Source organism: Balaenoptera acutorostrata, chromosome 12, assembly GCF_949987535.1.
Source record: "Balaenoptera acutorostrata chromosome 12, mBalAcu1.1, whole genome shotgun sequence".
Lineage (NCBI taxonomy): Eukaryota > Metazoa > Chordata > Mammalia > Artiodactyla > Balaenopteridae > Balaenoptera > Balaenoptera acutorostrata.
Window position 1 is genome coordinate 71,587,862 of NC_080075.1, and position 25,533 is coordinate 71,613,394.

General features: G+C 50.5%; 1 protein-coding gene across 1 annotated transcript in view; it reads right to left on the reverse strand.

The window, feature by feature from the left end:
* The window catches only part of PLB1 (phospholipase B1), a 125,169-nt gene that overhangs the window by 4,227 nt on the left and 95,409 nt on the right, over positions 1-25,533 (reverse strand). Inside the window, exons 44-56 of the mRNA XM_007191426.2 lie at positions 20,949-21,014; positions 17,742-17,802; positions 17,111-17,169; positions 15,100-15,167; positions 14,810-14,853; positions 14,494-14,593; positions 10,903-10,954; positions 9,842-9,922; positions 8,347-8,412; positions 7,709-7,803; positions 6,414-6,495; positions 5,486-5,584; positions 4,864-4,959 (exon numbers count right to left, since the gene is read on the reverse strand). Of these exons, the coding sequence (XP_007191488.2) occupies positions 4,864-4,959; positions 5,486-5,584; positions 6,414-6,495; positions 7,709-7,803; positions 8,347-8,412; positions 9,842-9,922; positions 10,903-10,954; positions 14,494-14,593; positions 14,810-14,853; positions 15,100-15,167; positions 17,111-17,169; positions 17,742-17,802; positions 20,949-21,014 (969 nt within the window). The remainder of the gene's footprint in view (positions 1-4,863; positions 4,960-5,485; positions 5,585-6,413; positions 6,496-7,708; positions 7,804-8,346; positions 8,413-9,841; positions 9,923-10,902; positions 10,955-14,493; positions 14,594-14,809; positions 14,854-15,099; positions 15,168-17,110; positions 17,170-17,741; positions 17,803-20,948; positions 21,015-25,533) is intronic.

Below are 25,533 nucleotides of genomic sequence, written 5' to 3' on the forward strand. Positions count from 1 at the left end.
TTCTATGCTAATAACCCCCATATTTTTTCCCCTAAATCTCCATTTCTGACTCTCTCTGAGCTCCAGAATCATACATTTAACACCGTACCTGATACCTGTAGGTGGATTTCTGGAAGGCAGCTTACACTGACCATGTCCAAAATAAGAACTTTTGATTTTCCCCTCCCAACGCTATTTCTCTCTACACACCTCAACTGTCCACCCAGTTTCCTTGACCCCAAACTGAAGAATCACCCCTATTCCTCTTCTACCTCATCCACCAGCCAGTCCAAAACACATCCCAAATCTGACCACTTCCCTCCTCCCCCACTGCCATCCCCTGGTCCCGGCCACCTTCACGTCTCACCTGGACTTCCAGCAGCTTCCTAATGGTCTTTCCAACTCCTCTCTTGCTTCCTTCTAGTCTGTCTCTATGCAGTAGCCGGAGGGCAAACCAGAACACATGGCTCCGCCGTGGAAAGCCATCCAAGGACCCGGCCCCTGCTCTTGCCCACCTCTGACCTTGCTCCCCTGCTTCCAGGCACACTGGCCTTTACGCTCCTCACACACTTCAAGCTCCTTCCTGACTCTGGCCCGCACAGGTCCAGTTTCCTCTTCCTGCAACACTGTGGCCCCAGACCTCTGCGTGCCCGGCAGCCTCTCGACATTCGGTTCTCAGTTCACACGTCACTCTCTGGTGAGGTCTCCCTCTCCCCACTGTTACTCTCTGTCACATGACCCTGCCTTATTTATTTGTAAGCCATGAATGTGGTCAGAAATTACCTCATTGATTTATTTACTTTTTATCTCTTTTCCCCATTAGACTGGCAGCTCGCCAAGAGCAGGGACGCTCTTTTCCCAGCACCTGGGGCAGTTCCCCCGCATAGTGGTGCTCAGGAAATAGTGGTTGAGGGGATGGACGGATGAACTGGAGGCATAAAGGCCTGGGGCTGGCCACAAGAAAGGGAATTGTTTTTTCTAGAACCTACCTTTCCTAAGACAGACACTGTGGATACCAACGATGTGGCAAATGACAGGACTGAGACAGGGTAGGGTGCCATGGGGCCAGCTCTGGGGACTCGGAGAAGGCTTCTTGTAGAAGCTGGCACCTGAGTTGAGTGTTGAGGTGGGTCAGAGTTAGCCGGGGGAAGGAGGCTGAAAGGGCAGCCTGAGATAAGGGGATGAGCAAGGGCAAACACACAGAGGCAGGAGACAGCATGGGTGGTGCAGGAAACTTCATTCCTTGCTGGATTGCCAAATGCAAATCAGGGAGATGGGAGCAGCCGCTGGAGAGGTTAATTGGGGCCAAGTCCCTGAAGGCCTGGTGTGCTGCGCTAAGGGGCCTGGCCTTTCTTCCTCAGGGAGGGGCCAGCCTTGGAAGTTTGAGAGCAGGGTCATGACTTGGTCAGATTTCATTTATGCAGACTATGCGGTTGCCCTGGGGTGAGGAGATCTAAGGCAGCGGTTTGCAAGCCCTATGCAATAATATCACCTGGGGAGTGTCTAAAACGTATTGAACCCAGGTGCTACCTCAGACAAAGTCAGAATTTCTGGGGATGAGGCCCAGGCACTGGGTTTTTGTTTTGTTTTTGGGGTTTTTTTTTCTGGTTTTTCTTTTAAATAATTTTTTTTATTGAAGCTAACATACATCTAGAAACAAGTACAAATCATAAGTGAGCTGCTGATAAATTATGACAAAATGAGCATACCCACATAGTCAGTATCCAGATAAGGAACAGAATATAATCAACACTCAGAAGCTGCCTCCTACCCTCTTCCAGCACTATCCACTCCCCAATAAGACCATGTATTTATTTGCTTGTTTTTGAAATTTATATATATAGTTGCATGTTGTTGAAGTTCTATTCTCATTGCTGTGAGGTATTCTATTTTATGAATGTGCTGTTTGTTTATCCCTTCTGCTTTGGGTAGACATTTGGGGAGTTTCCTGTTTGGGGGTTATGAATAGTGCTGCTATGAAAATTCTTGTTGTATCCATCTTTTGGTGAACCTTGTGTATACCTTTCTGTTGGGGAGATATACGTAGGAGTAGAATTTTTGGGCCATAGGGAATACATGTGTTCAGCTTTAGTAGACATACCAAGGTTTCCCAAAGTGGTTGTAGGTATTAATTGTTTTTAAGAGGAGTCCCCGGATAACTGTAATACACAGCCAGAGCTATTCTAATGGCTGTAAGCCTGGAGACAGGGAAGCCAATTAGGAGGCTAGCGTTGTTACTCAGCGCCCAGGGAGACGCTAATGTTAGCTGAGAGTAAGATTTCCACAGAAGAGGGAGCAGGCAGCAGTAGAGGAATAGGCATCAGAAAAGAGGAGAAAAGACTGTTCATTAGAAGACAAAAGAAAAAGGAAGAGTGGACTTCCCTGGTGGTCCAGTGGCTGAGACTCTGAGCGCCCAATGCAGGGAGCCCGGGTTCAATCCCTGGTCAGGGAACTAGATCCCACATGCCGCAACTAAGAGTTCGCATGCTGCAACTAAGGCCCGGCACAGCCAGATAGATAGATAGATAGATAGGTAAATAAATATTTGAAAAAAAGAAAAGAAAAAAAGGAAGAGAAAAAATTCCCTAGTGCCGTTGGTATTTCTGGCTTTGCGGAAGTCTCTGGAGAAGGATGCATAAACTGTTCAGAGAGGAGGGGCAGGAGATGCAACAGTTTCAAGTGTGTTTGTTGCCACAGTGGGGTACTCAGGGTGTCGGCCAAAGCCTGCAGACACTATGTCATAGGACTCTAATTATGAGACATGAATTCACTGGTTACACATGTGCTTATCAGGCTGGGAGCAGGGAGGCAGGGTGGTGCTGTGGCCAGGACGCTTGGCAATTAGACCCGTGTTCTAATCCTTGTTCTGCCACTAGCTGGCTGTGTGATCTTGGGCAAATTGTTCCATGTCTCTGTATTTTAGTTACAGAGCATTCTGGCTAGATGACCTCTAAGAGCCTTTCCAGGTCTATCGGTTCGTCATTTATTTTATGTCACTTCAGGGGTAAAATTCCAGGAAGAAGACGACCTGAAAAGTTGGCATGATGCTATGGCTTTATATCTGAGATGGTTTTGGAGGAAAACACTGGACCCTGTAATTATTTCCACAAATCATATAGCACAGGATAACACACTCATAGATGATTTTAGGTTTGTTTTGCTTTGCTTTGTTTTTGTTGTTGTTTTTTAAATTTGGGTTATGGCTGGGACAGAGGTGGTTGGGGAGCTGTGGACAGTCTTGTAGTATTAATAATATGGCTCCATGACAGTGTTTACCTTTTGTTTTCAGATCTAAATCCCTTCCACTTGCTTTTATGAAACAGAAGCCTCTCACCTGGGTGAATGGGAAGACCTACTGAGCTGTTTTGGAAGAGAAAGGCCAGAACTACATTAAATCATGCAGAATGCGACCAATGGGCCCTGTAATGTTCAAGTCATCAATACGGCCATCGACCCCCAGGAGACTTATGGAGGGTCCTGGTCCTCAGGCTCAGAATGCCCTGAGGTAGGAAGACCATACCCTGATGGGGATGCTGGGAGGGAAAGGCTAAGGGCTTAGCATTCCTGCCCCTCCTTGGAATCTGTGGATTCCCCCGAGGTCACAGGGGGAGAAATGGACCAGGAAGAGAGATCCAGTCTTTGTGGGGGGTGGGGGGAGGGGATTTTAAAAGGAATGAAATTGAGTGACTCAGCCACTGAAAGACAATTGGACTTCAAAGCAAAAAAGTCTTCAAAAGAAACATAACTGCTCTCAGGAATTGTTTTAACATTGATTTAAAAAACTACCATGGAGGTAGGGTTGGAAGGGAACTCAGAGGTATTCTGATTGCAATTCTGAGTCCTGGACTGACAGGAGATGACGAAAGTTCCAGGAGGGGGCAGAATGTGGTGTCAACAGGAGGAAAACACCAGGAAAACAAAAGCAGAGGAAGGCTGAGTCTGCAATTAAGTAGGCCAAGGAGAAAACCTCCTTACGTGCTGTTCTGAGAGGAGGAGGAGGTGGTGTAGCTAAGGAGAAAGACAATATTGTGAGTCAGCCGAGTAAGATACTGGCCACACTGGCGGAGCTGACAGGTGTGGGAATATTTGCACAGTGGTGCCTGCAGAGCCGCAGCAGGCCTGAAACGGCAATGAAAGGAGCAGGCGTGTGGATTGTTTAGTCATCATGGGAGAAACGAGGGAGCAGGCAGGTTGGGGTGGGGATCGGGTTACCCGCAGAGCCTAGATCAAAAGAAGCCAGTGGGTTGGAAAGGCATTCACTTGCTCCGTGCAAGAGGATACAGTGCTCAGGGTTACCGGTCGAGCTCTGTGCAAACATAGCTGACTGTCCAGTCATGAGTGGCCAGCCGTAAAGGGCAGAGCAAGGCACAAGGCCGGGTTGTCCCTGTGGCCTCTGGGCTGTATGTTCATTTCGTAAGGTCCCCTTTTTCCCCATTAGGGCTAGAATAGGTGGCAGCCTGGGAAAACAGGCTGAGTGGCTCTTTTCTTTTTGATGTTTAAAGAAATAATAGTTGGGACCGTGTGGATTATTGTGCTGGGTGCGGTACACACATTATCTCAATCTTCTAAGACCTGTGTCGTTTTTGTTGTTTTTGTAGATATTGATACAAATGGCCAGAGAGAGATCATTGATGGGCCCAAAGTCACCCAGTAAGGGGTTGATGCTGGTATTTTCATCCAGTCTATCTGATGACAAAGTTATCCCCCGACAGCACTGGGGCATTACCGAAAGAAGAGAATCTGTCAGGACAAATACGTGAGCTGCCATTTGGAGCTTTGGGGAGAAGGGAGCCACGTCAGCCGGTAGGTTTTTCGTTGTGGGAAAGAGTCAGCAGCCTCGGGTTGTCCCCTTGACCCAAACCCACTCGACCCTCAGGCACTGACCATGTTATTCCAGAGAGCGATGGCCATCTCAGCATGCCCGCGTTCTGAGAAGTGGAAACAGTCCTCGGAGAAGAAGGTGAGGTCAGCGCCCCCTCTCTGTGACCAAAGGCAAGGGGATTATCTTCCTGGGACAAGGGCACTGCTACCCCCCCCCCCCCATCCCACGGCATCCTGGGCATTTCAACTTTCATCCTTTCAACTCTGCTGCCAGTTGGCTCAGATGTTGATGGAGAAATTCCCTGGTTTTGGAATTTTTATTTTTTAAAAATTATAGCCACCTATAGTCCACATCCCTTTTCCTTCAGCATCCCTGCTCTAATGGTTGAAAAAGAAGAATAATATTTTTAGGAAGCTTTCCATTTTATCCCAGCCCAGCAAAGAGCAGGGCCATGTCTGGGGAGCTTGGTCACTATTAATTTTCACCTTTTCTTTCCAAGTACATCTAAGTTCAAGTTATACTCAGAAAAGGTGGGTGCAGGGGAAAGGAGGAAAAGCAGAAACAGCAACCCTTTGGGAGCGCTCTTGGAGAGAGATGGTCCAAAGAAGCCCATGTAGAAAAGGAAATACATCGCCTAAGATACGGCCTCTGCACACGCACCTCCCAGACACGCCCGCAACTTACGTCGTTCAGGGGGACAAGAGTGTTTTGGAAGAAAGGCTGCACAACCACGGCGAAGTCCTCACGCTGCAGGTACTGGTAGGAGAGCCTGGAGAGGCCACTCTGGGGATGGGGAGAGAGGCTGCTTAACTGCCCGCAAGGCTGGGCAGACGGTCTGTTCCTGTGGCCTTGGGGAGGTCACGTCAGGGGCAAGGGACTCAGAGGATCTGCTCTAGTGCCTCAGCACCCATTTAGTCTGCACCAGGTGTGGGCGCCACCCGGCTCTGCCCCCTGATGTCTGCTTGGGCCCAAGGCCTCCCCTGCTCTCACTTCATGAAGAGGTGAATTAGAACACGGGGCCTCAGTTCAAATGGGGAGCATTTCAACACCAGCTCCTCAAAATGCCTGTGACGTTGGGGGATGAGTATCCATGGTCTTTGCCTCTCTTAAGTGCCAAAAGGTGGGCTGTAAAAGGGCTAGACTAGCTGTGCTCATCCTCCAGAAGCTTATCATTCATCTGGGAGATGGAAAAATCAAAACCACATAGGGCTTTAGGGGCAGTGAAGTGCTGACTGAAATTGCCGGGGGTGCTTAGTGGGGGGAAGCTTCTCAGAAGAGTTAAGAAGACAAGCCCTGTGCATGAGATGGATACACTGCAGAAAGGCCCAGGGCACGGGCAGGTCAAGGGAGGGCACGGCAAGAGCAGAGATGGACGTGAGAAGGTAAGGAGGGAGGAGCCCAAGGGCAGTGAACACAGCCTGTCTCCCCTCTGGGAGCTGAGAGGTGGGAGTTGTCCCCGGCTTCCCTTCTGAGCTTCTCACTCCCCTCCCCTGCCTTGGTGTCTGATTCACCTGGACACATATTTCAGGGGCTGTGATCTCAGTAGAGCCCTCACTCCAGGAGTAAAGATGGGAGGGGGGTAGGGAGAAGATGGGGGGGGGGACAGGGTCACCTGGAAGTCCCAGTTCACTGTCTTCAGTTCTTGCATCTCCAGGGAGTTCTCCTGGGAGCCTCGGAGGCAGGTGCAGTTGCTCCTGTGAGACAAGGAGTCCTCAGGCTCGGTGCCCCCAGGAGGCTGCCCCCCCCCCCACAGAGGTGTCCCCAAAACACAGCCTTGCTTCCTCTTGGGCCCGGATCACAGAACCATAACTCAGGGGCAGGAGGTCCAGAAGGTGCTTGTTGGGAGAGAAGGTGGAAGGGCTGGCACCAATGCCCGGGTCTCCTGCGGACAGGCTGCCTGTTCCCCTGGCCGCCCGACTGCTCCTTCCCAAGCGTGCAGCTCCTGGGGTTTCTCCAGGAGGTCTGGGGTTTGGGGAAGACAGCCAAGGTGGCCCAGCCTTTCTTCCACGTGTTCCTGAGGCCTCCCTTCTCTACCTTCGGCTGCTTAGGACTCTCCCGCAGGGCTCCAGAGTGAGGGGCCTCTTGGGCAGCACTGGCCACTCCATGCGAGAATAGGGACCAGCTGGTCACCTTCCCAGCGAATCCATTTGACCCCAGATAGGACAGGACTCCTCAGCTCCCTGTAGAATCTCCTCCCCCCTAACAATAGTCACAGGAACTCTGGGCGAACCTCTGGACTCAGAAGATGGCAACTTCCTGCAGGGTCACAGCTGAGCTTTAATAAATCCCAGACCCAACATAAATTCTTGCACATTGCACCTTAGCTCCAAGCCTGGCTTTCATGGACAGTCCTATCAATCAATCAAGCACGTTAAAAAAGCTACTATTTATTTCCTGAGCACCTGCCCCACAGCGACCATGTACTTTATATGCACTTCCGCTAGACCTCACCTCTACCTCCCAAGTGAGGAGTCAGAGGCCCAGAGAGGTTGCGTGGTTTGTACAAGGTCCCACAGCTCCTAAAATGGCAGAGCCAGGATTTGAGGCCGGATAGAGCTGTCTTGCAAGCGCATCGCCTTGTGCTGCCTCTCAGACAAACAGGAACAACTTGCTGAAGTTGGAGTTTGGCATCACAGACAATGTCAGGGGCCCTCACGGGTCATTTGACTGTCTGCCTCACTTTCCAGAAAAGCAAACTGGGATCCAGGGAAATAAAGCGACTTGCGTACAGTAGGCATTCAATAAGGTAGCAGCATTTCTGAATGGTTTTCCAAGCCCCTGGCTAAGTGCTGATGTCTGCTCCCCAGACAAGAAGGTCTGGCTCCGCCTGTATCAGTCTCACCCACTGACATCTAAGCCCTGCTCTCCCCAGGTGCCCTCCCCCTGGACCCACATACATCTACTTACTGGGCTGCCAGTGGCATGACACATTTCCCACCTCGGCCCTGGTGCAGGCCAGCCAGCTCCATGACCTCTACCACGTTGACGAAAGCCCTTGGAAGCTGTGGGCAGAGGGGTGGGCTTCAGTACCCAGGCACTTGTGGGGAGCACTGGTTACTGCTGGAAAGAGCTTGGGGGATCATCTACAATCTAAGTCCTCCTCCCCAACTTTAAATAAACTGAGGCCCAGAGAGGGAACGTGCCTTATATTATCTCACAGAATCTCCTTTATTGGCCCTGCTTTATAGATTGGGAAACCGAGACACAAGGCACTTGCCCAAAGCCACATCGCTAGCAAGCCACAGTACCTGGCTACAAATCAGGCCGACTGGCTCCAGAAGCAAGCTCTTTCTTTGCCACCAAACAGACGCAGTCGGATCCAGTTAGAATCTTCCCCACAGAGGAGCTAGGTAGCTGCCTCCCCCCCCCCCCACCCCCCGATCCCAGCCAGGGACCTGCTCACGGTGGGGCTCTGCTTGGTGTGCATCTAACTGAACACAACTCATCTAGATGCACGCGGGGAATGAACCCTGAGGAACGAGCACACAGCCTGGCTGCTGCCAGGAAACAGAACCCAGGAACGTGCCGCCCCTGTGCTGTCTTACCTCCTCGTAGAGGATGTCCAGGGCCTGCTGGATGTGCCGAATGTACTCCCTGGCTGAGTGGGCCTCCTGTGAAGAAGCAAGGGGCTCTCCTCAGCTCCTGGGAGGAGGAGGAGAGTGGCCTGAGGCCCAGCACAGGAGAGCACTGCATGGGCTGGGAAGCCCAGCCCTTACGGCTGGTGGACACAGTCTCTTGGAAGAAGTCATCCCTTGACCCCTACTAGGTACCATGAACAATCCCCATCCCACCCTGCTCCCGGCTCCTCTAACCCAGAGCCTGTCAGTGCTGGACCCCACTGCCACTCCAGTCCCATCCGTTCCCCGGCCTCTCCTTCTCCAACCAGGACAGGGCCCCTGGTGGCCATGCTGTCTCTTTCCTCTGGGCTTTGGTCCGTGCTGGCCCCACTGCCTGGGACCCTTTGCACTGCCTCCCCCTCACTCCCATCCCTGTAACTCAGCTCAAGGGTCTCCTCCTCTGGCCCATCTCCCAACTGGAGGCTGATTTCGCCCCTTCCTAAAACGTAGCTGGAGTTTATCCTGATGGAGGCCCCAGGTCTTTCCACAAAAAGCTGCTCTCAGGAGCATAAACCTGATTGTTTGCATGAGGACAGGTATTCTGGGGTCACTTCTGGCTCCCTGGACCCCAATGAGTGCAGGACACAATGGCATTTAAAACCCCATGGGATTGGGTCACTTCTGCCTCTGGAGTCTGGGCAGGGAGGGAGAAAGCTCCTGGGTTGGGGGAGGCCGGTTCTCATCCAGAATTTGGTCACTGTGTCTGAGCCAAAGGAATGATAAATGCCTTCTCCCCGCCGCCTGGGACTGTCAAATATTCTACCACAACCTCTGAATTATGGAAGCTGCTTTTTTTTTTTTTCTTCTGGCCAAATAAAATATAGCACATCCTCAACTTAGAACAAGATGTATTCCAAAAGTTATTACTTCCCACAGTTCGTAAGTCTGGACATATTTCCCCTTGGAAACAACGTTAGGAGCGGGTTGGGTTCCCGGGCCGGCAGAGGTTGGTTAACGCGTGTTGTCCTTGAAGGGGCAGTAAGCCATCGATCAGGACTAGTTCAGCTGAATCAACCCTGTTTATGACATTGTTTCATCCTCCCCCTGCAACCTCCCCACCACCAAGAGACGCCAAAAAAAGTGGGCAGGGACTCCAAGCAGGTGAGGGTGGGGCTCCCTAGTTATCCACTGGATACCAGAGAACAGTATTTGTGTGCATAAGAGAGGCCGCCTTGGCAGTGCCTGAAGAGTGGGGACATCCAGACACTTCTGGAATCAGGGAACCAATGCAGCGGCCACTCAGCAGTGGGAAAGGCAGGCCTCTCCTGGCACGTGTGAGCCGGGGCTTCCTGGGCAGACTCAGGTGCCTAGGAGAGCCGGCCCGTGTGCCTCCTGTGAGGGAGGTCCGGGCCCTGGGCTTGGATGGTGACCTTGGCCAGCAGCTCCCCTCTCAGGGCCCCCAGGGGGCTGCTCAGGGGCCTACCGGATTCTCGCAGTAATGGCACAAATCGTTGCTCCCAATGAAGAGGGTGATCAGCTTCCAGTCTTTCTGTAGGTTGATTTCCTGAGGGGACAGAAGATCCCATTTAGGCCTTGGTGGGGGGCACGTGCATGTGCCAGACGGTCCCCCAAGTGCCTTTTCCTCTCTTTGTGTCACAGTGGAGAGAAGAGGCCAAGTGCAGGCTCTCCCGCCCTCACCCTGGTGCTGGGGCAAGGACTCCGCCAGGGAACTGTGCGTGTGTGTGTGTGTGTGCGCGCACGCGTGCACACGTGTGTGCATGCGTGTGCACGTGTGTGCTCGCTCAGTACAGAGGACCTTTTCCCCTTTCAGACCCTCTTAAGAAAGTTGCAGTCCAGGAGGAGGTGGTGTGTATTAACCCACCCCTAAAACGGGATCGAAAGGCCTTCAAAGGAGCCGAGGGCACAAGACACATCTAGAAGCAAAAGCCCAGAGCTGGCCTCTCTTCAGGCCTGGGTCCAGGGAGGGGGGGTGGAGGAGGAGCCCCGCGTGGACTGAGAGGTGGGAGGGGGACGGGGAGGCCCCCGGAGGAGCGTGCTTTCCGCTCAGCGCCGCCATAATGGGAGTCCTTCCAGGCGCCGAGTTCCAAGGCATAAACACAGAGCGTTCAAAAAAGTGCTGGTGGCGAGGTTTAGAGGGGCCGGGTTAGCGGGAAGGAGGAAGGGTTGGAATGAGCAGCCTATTTTTAGAAGCCAAAGTTTACATAATAGGGCTCTGGAAGCCAGCTCCTGGGTAAAGTGGAAAGCTGCCAGAGGCCGAGGCCTGCCACCTCCGTCCACTCTCTGCCCCTCTCTCCTCCTGCAGCCGGCCCTGGGGGGTGGGGGGAGGGCCTGGGGAGGGGGGTGGCAGAGACGGGCGGCGTCTTGGTGGCAAGGCCTGCTACTCTTGGCTCGTTTGGCCCCTCTTAAAGGCCAGCCAAGAGCCTGAGCTGCAGTGATACAGAGGGGGCCCTTTTAGGGCGGCTTGCACCCACCCCAGCTACAGACAGAGCGCCTTCCAGGGGTGGCCCAGGGTCCTGTACTCACAGGGCTGTTCTTCATTCGCTCCATGAGGTCCCGGGCCTGGGCTGGCATGTCCCTGGGTGGGGGAAGAGAAGGGGACATTAGGGCTGGCTCACGAGGGAGGGCTCAAGCTATAGGATTTGGGCCTGGCAAGGAGATGTTTCAGGAAGAAAAATGTTATATAAAGTTCATTCCTTCAGAATGCAATGAAAGGCTTTCAATTCTCAAGAAATCTCAACCTATTTAAAAATCAAAGATCTGCCATGGACCTTGGGGCCATAATTGATCCTGACCCTGCCAAGGGCTAATCTGCATCTCACCACCCCTTCTGCAGGCCTGGTCCTCTGAAGCCACTTCAGGGGGGATCTGCTCGACCTTCCCATCAGGGACATTCCCTTATATTTCATCCAGCTCTTTTCGTTGCAGGATGAAACTGAACTGAGCCTGTTCAGTTCTTATTTGGCTACCTGTTTTAAAAATAACCTTTTGTATATTTGAAAAAATTCATCGTCCCAAATGATCCCTCAGCTTTCTCCTTTCCAGGCTTCACGACTCCTTTAACCTTTACCTCTAAGTCCCACTCTCTGTTCCTTTAATCCTTTTGTTATTCTTCTCTGTAGTTCCTTTGGATTTCCACACCATTCCCCATCTCCTCACTTCTCCCGCTTGCAACAAAACAGGATGGGGGAGACAAATACGGACAGGACTAGTTCTTCCTTCACCTCCTAGATACCTGCCATGAACGATGAATTGAATGCTTCTGGATAAGAGACAGGTATGTCAATGGAACCTTACCCAGCAGTAAAGGGGAATGAACTAGTGATACACATAACAATGGGGATGTATCTCAAAATAATTTTGCTGGGTGGAAGAAGTTAGACAAGAAAAGAGTACATAGTCTATGGTTCTGTTTCTGTAAAGTTCTAGAAAACCGAAACTAATCTATAGTGACAAGAAAGCAGGTCAGTGGTTACCTGGGGCCCGGGGAGTAGGGTAGAGACAGGAAGGGGTGGGAAGGAGAGATTGATTACAAAGAAATACAGGGAAACTTTTGGAGGTGATGGATATATTTATCATCTTGATTGTGGTAATGGTTTCACAGGTATATGCATATAACAAACTGATCAAATTGTACACTTTTAATATGTACAGTGTACTCATGTCAATTACACCTCAATAAACTGTTATTTTTAAAAAGATATGTATATGAGAAGGGATACAGCCAATGGAGGCTTCCATGGAAGAAGTCATAAAAGCAGTAACTGGTACAGAATGGGCATTTTAAATCTTTGCATGTCCACAATGAGCTGGGCATGTGGCCAAGCATACATGGTACCATCCCTGCCATGTTTCTCATTAATACATTCAGGACCGTATCTCATATGCTACTGCTATTGATGCGTGTGTCAGAAAGCTATAAAGAAAGCCTGTCCTGGTTAAAGGTGACCACAGAAATCCCTGTAACCTTTTAATAGGTTCAAGATATGAATAGGGGAATCCATGGGTGATAAGCCCTCAAGAGCACTAGGGGAAGTCAGGAATGCCCTCTTCTCCCCTGTTCCCAGCCATGTTCTTCCCATGCTTCAGGCTCAGCGCAAGCCCTACCCCCCGCCATGGGCCTTCTCTCTGGGCTTGTTTATCCACACCTCCTCTGTTTCCTTTTTCAGTCTTGATGTGAAGAGCCGTGCTCTGGGAGTTACAGGACCACGAGTCCCCTACCAGCTCTGCTACCAACGTGCTGTGGAGCTCACCCAAGTTACTGGATCCTGCTAGCCTTGAATTTTTTCATCTTTTAAACAAAGAGCCAAGACTAGATGACTTCTGGGGTCCCTTCCGGGTCTGCATCTGTCTGTATTTAGCCTGCCCGGTTCACATTTTATACCTTTCTCTTCTCTTAGTTGTGCTCCAAAGAACAAAATCATTTCAGTCTGCAACGTTGCCTTACACAACACTTTTTTTTTCCAAAAATTATATCCTGTTGGTTTAGGCTTCTTAACTAGAAAGCAAGCTCTTTATAGACAGGCAGTTCACTTTTTTTATTCTTTTGCATCTTTTAGTAACCACCTTGGGGCTCAGTCCTTCTCAGGTGTTCAGTGAATTCTTGCTTATTGATAGATGGAAAGGAAGTTCGATCTTGAATAAAACTTTGAAACAAAATACTCTAATAATGACAAACTTTTTTTGCATACATATTATATACTGTACTAAGTGCTTTCCATGGGTTATTGGTCTCATTTAATCCTTGTGACAACTCTGAGAAATAGGTACTATTATTATTCTCATTTATAGATGAGGAAGCTCAGAGATTCTAAGTGACTTGCCCAAGGTCACACAGCCAGCAAGTCTGGGAGCTGGGATATGGACGTAGATGGTCTGACCTCAGGTCTCATTATCCTGGTTGCTCTGCTGTGGTATTTATCTTTCTCTTTAGGTGAACTCATCCTTATCCACACCATGCTAAATGGCAGTACAGATAAGGGAAATTCACAGAACAGTTCTCCAAACTTGCTTACTTAAGCTGACTAATGGCTCGCTCTCCTTTCCCCTAACACAGGACCGCAGAGATACTAACAAGAAGCTGCATATCTCGGCTACTTCCCCTGCCACTCTTCCCCAGGCGCTCTTGGTGCCTGATGGAGACACCAAGCAGCAGTGAAATAGAAAAGGCAGTTTAAGAGAAGTGAAGCAGGAAAGGGGAAAGGGCCTTGAATGTCAACAGACTAAGGAATCAATTCCTGGTTAATGAAGCCTGGGCTCTAAAAAAATAATAATAAAAAGGTAATGATAATAATAATAATAATGGTAATACCAGCAACTAGAGGTTGATATTACGGCCCCATGAAGCCCAGTTTTTTGCAGAAAAGAAAATAATTCTTCCTGCTTATGACGTTGAGGACCTGACATCGCTTCCTGTGGCTCAGAGGCTCAAAGCGAGCGTGGGGCCCTCCTTACCGCGTCTGAAAGGAACTTTCCCTGTAAACAGGGTGAGTCAAGCCGGTTCTGTTTCCCTGGTGATCTGAGTGCAGCAACCCTTCTACAAAGCAAAGACCCAGCACGCTCTGTGCAGAAAATCAATGAACTCTGTCAGGCATTTCAACTTTAATTATCTGGGTTGTTGTCAACCACAGAAATCCAAGTGAAAACAAACAACTGCCACGTTGTTTTGAGGGCCCTACCATCGAACTCCCTAGTGTCAAAATAACGGCTTTTTCAGAGCCAAGGGCTGGAGGTGCAGAGGCGAGAGAAGGGAGAAGGGAAGGGCGGCCAGCCGTGAGGTCCTGCTCTGTGTCCCCAAGGTGCTGGGAGTCGTCACCTGCACATCCGACCCCAGCCTGCTGTGGGCTGGGAGGTCAGCTGGAGTCAGCAGGAGGGCACCCTGCGCCCCGGCCGCATGCTTCCTGTCCGGCCACCCTCAAGGGCTTCTCCCCGCTGCCCTGAGGGGTGCTAACAGCGCAGTGGGCAGAGCGAAGGCTCTGATTCAGCCTGGTCTGATCCTGGCTCCTCTGGTCACTCGCTCTGATAACCTTGCGCCATTCAGGAAACGATCTAAGCCTCTGTGTCCCCGATCTCTCAGCCTTGCCCGCCTCTGTCCCTCCGGTACCCACGTCTACTCACTGAGCTCTGGCCCCTTCCACTGCTGCATTCAGCCCGGCCGTCTCCTCCCGGGTGCCGGTGGAGAAGCCGAAGATTTTGGGGTTGAACTTCTTCAGAATGTCTTTGAAGAGGGAAGGGGCAGAGAGCACAGGTGAGAGGGAGATGGACGTGCAGTGTTGGGGCACAGGTGTGGGCAGGACGCTTCTGGGTCTTTCCAGGGCAGGCTGACTTCTCTCCTTACAGACAACCTTCTCTTCCCTCGCTCAGGGGGAGGGCCCTGGCCTCAGCGAGGGGTTGTTATGGCCCCGTGATGGTGCCTCTCCGTGTTGCTACTTACTGGGCAGTGTGGTGTGGGTCCCCAAGTCGCCATCCCCTCCAATGCTGGGGAAGAGAAAGCACGTTTGTTAAAATCACAGGTCATCATATTTCTGAGTCAGAACCAGAGAGTCTGCCCTGGGGCAGGCTTCCCATCCCCCTTAGGAATAACAGAAGCAGCAGGGCATCGCCTTGCATCCCAGCACCGGGCCTCGAGTACCCGGCCTCATCTCTGGAGGGGTGACCGGGAAACACGCCACCCACGCTTCTGTGGGAGCGTCATCAACAGAGGTGAGTGGAGAACACCCTCACCTCCACGAGAGTCCCCTCCAGGATGTGGGGAGGTCACTGGAGTTGCTCGGTCGGGCTCCCACCGCTGTCTGAAAGGCAAAGAGAAGGCTCTAGAGCTGGGCTGGGTCAGGTGCAGGCTGGGGGCACTGGGGAGGGGCCCTCTTGCCCTGGTGTAGCAGCTGGGACCTGGATTTACCTTTTCTGAAAATGGTACCAGCTTTTCCCCAGGCCACTTAATCTCGGAGTCGTCCTGACTTCCCAGTCTTCCACACGCAACCGGTAATCAAGTTGTGGAAGAAGCAAGATTCTTCCTCCCCAACCTCTCTGGCTTCCATCCCTTTCTTCGTGTTCCCTTTGCCATATTTCCAGGTGAGACTCTCATCTCCTCCTCATGGACAGCTCTGGCCTACACCTGACCCCACGGTCTCCAGTCTCTCTTCCCATCTCACCTGCTCTGCCAAGCACACCTGTTGCTCCACGCCTCCCCCTGACTCTGACCTTTCAGCGGGTCTCTCTTACTCACAGGGTCAGAGCCAAACCCCTTCACCAACATTCTGAGCTCACCATGACCTGGTTTCCACTTTCCTTTCCTTGTTCACCCCCTCCTTTCCTGTCCACACAAACCTTCAGGTCTAAACAAGTTGATCTGAAGCATGAGGGCCTTGGACCGGCCTACTACCAGCCACTCCATCCTTTCTGGGAATGCTAAAGTTCCTCCTTTCCAGCCATGAAGTCTCCAGTTCATTCTCTAACACCTTTGTCAATTTCTGCCTCCTCCATAACGCTTTTTCTAAAGGCCCTATTTTTTAAATTAATTTTTATTGGAGTATAGTTGCTTTCTAAAGCCCCTATCTTAAAAAAAGAGAATATTCCTCTTTGAAAATTACAAAAGTAATATACATTCACTATAACCAGTGAAATGATACAAAGATGATTTATTTAATAATTTACCCCTACTTTAATAATCTTGCCTCCTGCTACAGGTTCTACAACCCCTCCTCACCTCCTACCCTCATATACACACTACCAGGATCAATTAATGGTTAAGAGCCTGGTGTGTATCCTTCCTTCCACAGCTTTCCCCATGTTCATAGCAAAATTAAAACACACTCACACACGTATGGAGAAGTTTTTCTTCACTGAAATGAATACCTGATTTCACAAGTCCTGTTTGTCCCCTATATGATTACATACCTCCTTCTGTGTAAGTTTTTTTTTATTTCCCCAGCTGGACAAGTTTCTAGAGGGTTAAGACTACATCTCATACTTATTTTCCCTCTGAATTGCTAGCAGAGTGTCTCACACACAGACAATAGCTAAATAGTTGGCCAATACAATTCCTTTAGTGACACTGTGCTATGTGCAGGTATTGGGCCCCCTCTGCCCCCAAGAACACATCTTTAAATGCGGTGAGCGAGTGCTGGGCAGTGTGTGGGTAAGACCCACCACCCTAGGAGTCTGGGTGAAGGAGATGAGTTCCCTGGTAAAGGCAGGCAGACTTGGATAAGTACCTTAACACAGGGATCCCCAACCCCCGGGCCTCGGACCAGTACTGGTCCTAAGCCTGTTAGGAGCTGGGCCGCACAGCAGGACGTGAGCGGCGGGCAAGCGAGTGAAGCTTCATCTGCGATTCCCCACCGCTACTCATCGCTCACATTACCACCTGAACCCATCCCCTGCCCCCCTCCCCCGTCCGTGGAAAAACTGTCTTCCATGAAACCTGTCCCTGGTGCCAAAAAGGTTGGGGACCGCTGCCTTAACGCACGCAGATGAAATGCTTGGGAACAGTGGGGAAGGGGGATGGACGGCTTCTATCAGGGGATGGAGGGGAGGCCCCGTGAAGAGGTGGTATTTGAGCCGGGCTGTGGAAGGGTGGAGGGGAGGGCATTCTAGATTGCCTGGTGGTGTTTTGTGGCTGCCTGGCTATGTTTCATTGCTGGACACAGGTATGTTCTCAGCTAAGTGCTGCACACAGAGCTGACGTGGAGGAAGAGCTGATTCCGCACAGGGCCGGGCCCGGCTCAGCACTCACAGTCAGCGAGTCACCCAGGGCAGCCACCGCTTTGATGTCCGCTGGTCGGAGCTCATGGACTAGGGAGACAGGAAGAAAGATGGATGGTCAGTGGAGGTCTTCCTCTGAAACTATTAACTTGACTAGGAGTCTGAGATTCTGTTCTTATCCCACAGGTTCCCATTAAACTTATTTCCAGCCTAAGGCTTTAGAAAATTTGTATTTTCCATCTATTCGGAGCAAGTAAGGCACTGAAGGTAATGGGGCTTGATGGCTCTTATCCATCCTGAGAGGAGCCCAATTCACACTGGAGTGGTCCAGGAAAGTTCCAGCTGGGTAGGGGGGGGGGCGGGTGGGTCATGAGCACAGGTAGAGAGGACCCCAATCCCTGAATATACCTACCTCACTGGGCAGGGAGGTCTGAAAGGCTGCCATTGGGACTAAGCCGAGAGGAGAAGTGTGGTCTGTGGAGAGCCTGGGAGCCCAGCAGCGCTGCAGCCTAGCTTGTCATGGGCTACCCGGGATCAAGGTCTGCACTGCATGGGAATCAGCAAGACCTGCTCAAGGCTCCAAGGTGTGTTTGTGGTTCTCCCAACAACCTGACACTTAGCCAGGCCCTTGACTGAAGGCCCTTGATGATGCTTATACTCACCTGACGTGGGGACACTGTTGGAAGGATTCCACTCCTCACACAGGAAGTCACTGCCCCAGTTCTAAATCAACAGGAGGAAAGACACAACGCCCGACACTCACTGTGCAGCAAGGTTAGTTTCAGCCCAGGAAGAACTAGCTAAGGAATTCTCGGTGGAGGCTGGAGTTATGTTACTGTAGGGGATCGTGTGAGGCTAGAGCTGTGAGTTGTGGATGGAGTGAGAGGGGAATCAGAGAGGAGAAAATAGGTCTCTCCCCACCCGCCATGCACAAAACACATGATGTGTGGACACACTCATGCACACCCACACTCTTTCCCACCTCAACTTATCTGCACCCTTAAATGGAGTCCACAGTCATCCAAAGCAGGGGAGAAAACAGTGAAGGTGTGCAACAGGTGGTCTCCCAAAGGAACACAGACTTGGATGCCTAATAAGAGGTTCCATGTGGGTTTTGGTGGTGTCATTTAACATGCAACTAATGGACACTAATTATAGTACTAGGACCAAAACAATAATTACAATATATTTAGGACAGTAACGTGAAATTTTTACAATTGCAAAGTTTCTGGTTTCTGCATATCATTTCTGAATATGTGCATATCATTTCTTTTGGCGTATTTAACTTAATAGCCAACCAATTCCTTGTATGTATATAAATTAACATCTATAACCTGGATACCTTCAGTCCAATTCTCTTGTCTCTGGAATATAAGGCACACTTGCCAGGCGCTGGAGGAGGGGATAGGGAGGGAAGCAGAGGGCGCAGAAGTTGGGGGAGAGATAGAGTCCCTTCCCTAGTGCCGACGCTTGCACGTGCCCAGCGGGGCCTGAGGGACAAGCCCAGTAGGGCTGAGTGCACAGTAGGGCTCCACACACAGGTGCTGTCCGGTTGACTGATTCTCTAGGCATGTGGTTGCCAAAGGCTTTGGAAGCTTGTCTCTTTCATTTGGTCAGATGATGAGGAAGACATGCCTTGTTAAAACACTCCTCTCACAAGGGAGCAAAAATGAAACTTCCTTTAAATATTAGTTGCTTAATCTGATGTAATTTAGTTTATTCCAAGGAACTGCTCAATTCATCACCCGGATGGAGTCCTTCTTCTGTGTGGGAGTTCTACTGAAATCAAGAACACGTTTGTGTGCAGATGACAAATATCCGGGGAAGATGCAATTTAAAAAAATTCTATAGCCGTGAGCACTTTAGAAACATCTCAGAGAACTGGTGAGCCAGAGACAAGCCCATCCCATGCAGATGAACAGACCCAGGTTGGAACTGGAGCGCTCTCGTCTGTCCCAAGGGAAGAACTGTACTTGGCACCCTACGCCAGGGCACCCGGATCCCCTGTGGGTCTTGTTAAATGCAGATCCTGAGACAGCAGGACTGGGGTGCTGCCTAAGACTCTGCATTTCTAACAAGTTCTCAAGTAATGTTGGTGCTGCCTGTCTGTGGCTAATTTAAGTAGCAAGGTATTTAAAAAAGAGAAACAAATCCCACCACTTTCTAGGCCTGGGTTTTTAACTCTTCCAGCAACAGAAGCAAAGACACATGAGACTAAGATCCAAGAGGACAGAATCAGAACCGCTGTGTTCACCAGTGTATACCCAGCACTTTGCACAGTGCCTGCGCCATTTAGGCATCCAATAAATATACGCATGTTAGATAAATCAATCAATGCCCAACTGACAAGATGTAGCTGACATTTCAGTTCTAATGGATTTTGTCAGTGGTTGGCCTGGGACAAGCCTCTGTTGGGCTAACATGAACCTGAGAGAATTCAGAGAGGCTGGACAGTGGCATTACCACAGGGCTTGTGTCCCAGCGCTTAGCATCTAACAGTTCTTCAATAATTTCAGGTAAGTTAGTCTCAGTGCTTCAGCTGGCTTATAAAAGGTCTTTCCTAAATCACTCCTGCTGCTCCCGAATCCATTTTCCACGCTAGTCAGGGAGTCTTTAAAAAGGTGAAATAGATTACATCACCTGCTCCTAGAACCTCCGACAGTTTCCCACAGCGCTCCACCTGAAGTCCAACCTTCTTTCTTAGGGATTCAGATTCTGTGTGATCGGTCCCTCAATCACCCCTCTGGTCTCATGACCTAACCTCTACCTCATTCACATGCCCACAGCCACACTGACTTCTTTCTCTCATCAAATACACCCAACTCAGCCCCACTTCTGAGCCTTTGCACTCCCTGGTCCTGCCGGGGACTCTGGCTCTGGCTCTCCAGATAGCCGGCGTCTTTTCATCATACACAGCCCAGCTCGAATCTCTCCTCCTCAGAGAGGCCTGACGTGGTCTGCACAGCCCATCAGAACATGCCACCCTCCCTGCCCCATCTCACTTTCCTGCATCACCTTCCTCATAGCTGTCTTCACTATCTGAAATGATTGTGCTTAGCTGTCTACTGGATGCCTCCTCCGGTAGATTGTAAGCTCCATGAGGGGTGCGACCCATCTGTCTGGTCCACTGCTCTATCTTCCTGAAATCAGTGTCTGACACCTAGTAGGTGCCCAGTCTGGAATGACCTCTAACTCCTGAGGGCAGGACCACGCGGACACTTCTCTGAACGCCCTCTGGCCCCTCGCACAAGACTGGACAAACCATAGGTGCTCATCTGACACTGGTGGTTGATCCCTCGATCTGGTGGCCGACACATGTGGTCTGGACCAGGCCAGTCCTGCAAGGCCTGGTGTGGTTCAGGATCCTTCAGGCCATCTTTGCAGTAGCTGTCCCTAAAGCCATGGGCCCTGAATCCTCAGAGCTAGAATGATTGACTTGAACCGAACAAGCCCTGGAGACCCACCTGCCTATGTGTCAGCTTCCTGTTGGGCCCAGGCCCCGGAAATGAGGTTCTTCCCACTCAACTACAGGAAATTGACAGTGCATCATACCCACCGCCTCCCCCTCATCTCTTCTTGAAAGGCTGAGCTGCCTGATCAGAAATGATGTTTGTGCAAAGGTCAAAGAAAACTGATCCATAGGCGCTTCCTCTAGTTGGTTGCTGACATCAGGTAAACACTTGAGAACATGTTAGGACAATCCTGGGACTTTGTGGTTCAGGAGCCTTTTCTTCACATTCCAATTTCCAGTATGTAAGAGGGGTACGTTTCTGCTTAAGCTAACTCTCTGAAACCCACACCACGCCCCGAGTCGCCGGGAGGTGGAAATGGTTTGTCCCTGAGAGAGGCAGACGTGCGTCAGTGGTTACCTCAATGGATGGCTTGGTGGGGTATGTGTAGTTACTATTCCGGGGAGTTCTCAGGAAGGGTTCATCCTAAGAGAGAAAAGAAACCACAGGGAGAGGTTATCTGACAGCCTGGAAGATTGCTTAGGAAACATTAAGTACTAACAATCCTGTCCTGTAGATTTATTTAACATGATCGTCTGCATTTAAATAGAAAGAACCGTACAAACATAATTTCATTCATTCCCTAGAGGGTTTTACAGAACAGCTTTGACAAGGGATGCACAATAAAATGCCTAAAAAGGGTTCCATACATGTTCTATTCAGGGTTCTGCGCTTTTGTTTTCACCCTGACAATTGAACATCTCCCTAATCCTCAGAACGATTTTCTTTCCTTTGTCATTTTTCTGGCAAGAGATTCACATCATAGCACTTTTCTCTTCACCAAAAAGTGTTATGATCATCAATGTATTTTAATGTCTGTTGCTATTATTATTATTTTGCCTCCTTTGACTGACGTATCTTACCCCTTCGGGTTGGCTTCACACACTCTGGTTGTGTTTTTTTCTCGTGAAACAGCCTCTTCATTCCCTGCTCGCCTATTTATTTCACAATCAGTTTCACACATGCCCAGTCAAGAATCTAGGTCTATTCAGTTGTGGGTGATAAGTTAGTCGAAGAAGGAAGTAGACAAAGGAGAAATGGGGGAAAGCAGGTAATGAGAAAATGTGAAAATGACAGTGAAGCAATAAGAAGTTCATAAGCCAGAGATCAGGCCAAACAGCCCAGGGCTGTCAACACCTTCACAAGACGTGCTGAGTGGGGTAGAAGGGCCATGGTCTGAAAATTTGGGAATAACATGGGAGTAAGTAGGAAGAACCGGAATGTTGGAGAAGAGGTCATTGGAGATCCGAACCAGGGGTTGAAAGCTGACTGCCCATCTGCTCTATTTTGGCCTGAAAGGTGCTTAGAAAGGAAGAGGAGGAAGAGAAGGGAGAGGAGAGAAGACCACGACTCTGAATGCTTCCAGAAGAGGTGTGTGCCCTTCAGTTCTGGCCCTACCACCTCCTCTTGTCCCAGACCTGATCCCACCCACACAATCGTGTTCCTGCCTGGCACTGCATCTGAGTTTGCAACCCTTGAATGCCCCTGCTTTACAGATGAGGCGCAACTGAGGGGTAGAGTGGAGGAGGGACCTGCTCCAGGTGGAGAGCAGGCAGTGAGCGCAGAGCCTGGCCCGACCCGTCAAGCCTGCTGACCAGCAATGGCCTCCTTCCATTCCTCACGGGGAAATTCCTCCTGATCACCGGGATCAGGTCCGAGAAAGCCCCTGCTGGTCAGACAGAGGGATGAGGAAGAGAAGGTCTCAGCAGTCACCTTGGAGGATGAAATCTATGCACATAAAAGCCCTAGCCCTCAGCACAGACCTTGGCTCCCTGGGCAGTGCACGTCTCTCCTAACCTCTGAGTCTCGGCATTCCTAGCTGAAACACGATTCAGAGGAGCACTCAGGGCCAAGGGCAGGACGTGTGCCCTGGACCATCTGCAACACTGCAAGGAGACAGAGCTTACGATGGCATGTCGCCCCGGCTAACGAGGCTCGTCTCTGGCCAAAGCTATTCAGTGTCCCCTGAGCTTCACCAGCAGACGAGGGCACTCTGGGAGCATCCTATAAATAAATGACCCACCTTTGTAGAGCCCCATGTGTTCAGAGCTCTGTTCTAGGTGCCAGAATGAGGGGAGGATACAGAGGCTTACAACCCAGTCAGGCAGAGAACATGAGAAGCATCAGGCAGCGAAGCATCAGAGGATAGTGTGTCCAGTAAGTGCAGTAATTGCTGAGGAACGGTTGCAAGAGCCGCGGATGTGTGGTCCTCAAAGACGAGACTCACTGGGAGCGGGGTCACTCGTTATCGTTCTCTCCCCGCTTCACGGGAGCCCCAATTGGGCACAGGGCCCGGGGGCTGGAGCTAGTCTCAGAGTGGCTACCACGGGAAGAACCGGAGGGCAAAGACGCCCCCTGCCCTTCCAGACATGCTTAAAATCAAACTGGAGAGTCTATTTCATCACATGATCCAATGGTAGAGGGAGGGGCCAGAGAGGGGAGACTGAACTAAGGCGTCAGGGAGACACTGGAATGCGGTGGGGAGTGAGGCCAGAACAGGAACAATGAGAACAGGTCCAGGACAGTGGCGGACAGGCGGCCTGGGTGCCCTGGGCCTGTTTTAGTCACTGTTGACTGCACTGTGTGTGCATGAGTCAGACTGGGTTAAAGGCCTGGAGCTGAGCAGAGGGAAGAGGGAGTCCATTTAGCCTGCTGGCTCTCCTAGGCTAGGTTGATAACACCAGTAAGTAGAAAGCTGAGCCTATTGAAGGCCAGCACAAGGAAGTGGTCTCCTAGCTAGAGCTGCGCAAAGATGGTGTGGCCTGCCGGTGGGCACAGCCCGGACAGCCACCTGACATGAGTCAGCAACGTGAGTCAGCGGCTTCGGGAAAAGGTCATGTTCATCTTGGCAGTGTTACTAGGTGTAAAGTTCCGTGAAGGAGAGCTGGTCTTCTTCTGTTCTGTGCTGCTCGAACCAAACCAGGTGTGTACTGTCAGGGCCGGGCACCAACTTAAGGGGGGGCCACGTTCCAAGGAGACATACCTACTACATGAGACAGGGTTTGGAACACTTGTCTGCGATAAATAGTTGAGGAAACTGAGGAGAAGACCCAGGGGAGGGTGGTAGTGGTAGAAGAGAGGAGGACATAGCAGTACATGGAACACCCTCTGACATTTCTGTCCCATCCCATCCCATCCTCCCATATTATTATCCCATCCTCCTACCCCATCCCATCCTCCCATCCTATCCCATACCATCATCCCATCCCAAACACGACCTACTAGGCTGATTTTACAACTTGTTAACAGGTAGCCACTTGGCTGTTAGAAAAGCACTGCCTTGAGAGTGTGGAAGTTTAAGCAGAGGCCATAGCCTCTAGTTGCCTTGGGAGGGATGCGGTAGAATAATTCAATTATTACATGAGAGATTGCCTCAACAGGACTCCAAGGCCCTCCGCACTGAGATCCTAAGGTTATAAAATTCTCTGTTGCTTTATGATGGGAAGCATCAGGTGACCTTTAACACACAAAGGGATGAGGACCTGAACTGGGGTGGTGGCAGTGGGAACAGAAAGGGTGCCAGCGGGAAAAGCACTAGGAGGAATCCTATCAGATAGCGTGCCTGACGTTTCACACCTGCAGAGCTCCGACAGCCACGACAATATGGACAGAAATAGGAAGCCCTAAGGATCAGAGAGTTTGGGAAGACAACTATTTCAGTCCTATTTTGACGTTGTTACTCAAACATTATTTTTTGAATGAATATGTTGAGCTTGAGATGATGAGGAGGTCAGGGCAGGAATGGGAGATTTAGAAGTCCAACGCATTCAAAAGATAATAGACCCCATATGTAATTCAAAATAGAAACACTGCTAAACAATAAAGTAAGTATAAGGGAATCCAACAAACCTCAGCTTTTTCTCAAGATGAAAGACTGGATGAAATATCACTTGAAATTATTTCAGTTTGTCTCTCCGTGTTTCCCCCTGGTTCCCCCATTTTGTGGGTACCCTGATCATATATTTAATCTGCCTTCTGGGTAAGCTTACACCATAGAGGGCAACCAAGGGGGAAAGATCTCTTAAGGGTTAGAAATAGAGCCCAAGTTTGGGGAAAAAAGTAAGAAATGACGACACAGGTTGGGGGATCCTAGGCAAAGAAATTTAACGGGAAACCCTGGAAATGGACAGATCTCAGAGTGAGGGGACCTAAAGAAAGAGAAAAGAGAATAGGGCTGAGACATGGAAGTTGGAGAATGTCCACATTTTCAGTGCTGGGAGAAAGGAAGGAGGGTCATTAAAAGAGATGAGAGGGGGCAGAAAGACAGAACAATCAAGGTGGTTTTACATCTGCAAATGCAAGGAGGAATAAATTCACGGAGGAGGCGGCTAACTCTGACAAACACTTCTAGAGAGGGCAAGAAAAATAAGAGCTGAAAAAGGACTCTGCTCATCTTTGGCTGATTTCTTCAAAGCTTGAGGAGGAGCCACGGCCAGCTGCCCTGGGTTAGGGAAGGAGTGGGCAGAGGCCATGAAGGCAGGAAGGGGACAACAGTCACAGCCCACAGAGCAACTGATCAAAAGTTGGCCATAAAATCCTGTCCAACCTTGAAATCTAACAGAAATCCACGGAATACTGTTAAGTGCCCGACCTGGCTGGGCAGAATGCACTTGCAGTTGACTGGGGCTGGGGGAGGAGCAGGCAGGAAGCTGAGAGAGCTCCCCAATGCTTGCGTCCGTCCCTGCCCCCTCCTCCCTGCTGGGTCCTCCCTGCTGCCTCTATGTTTAGACTCAGCTAGGATTAAAATATGTGCTGCCTGGCCCCTGTCAGCTCACACTGAGTTGCTGGTGGACTCTTATATAGCTCCAAGGCACATGGGAGGGAGCAGATGGGACCTGAGGAATGCAGAATTCTACGTTGCCTGGTGCGGTGAAGTTGGGCTGGCCAACAGATGGATCCTTTTGGAATGTGCTCTGGGGTTGCCTGGCAACCGCTTCTCCCAGGC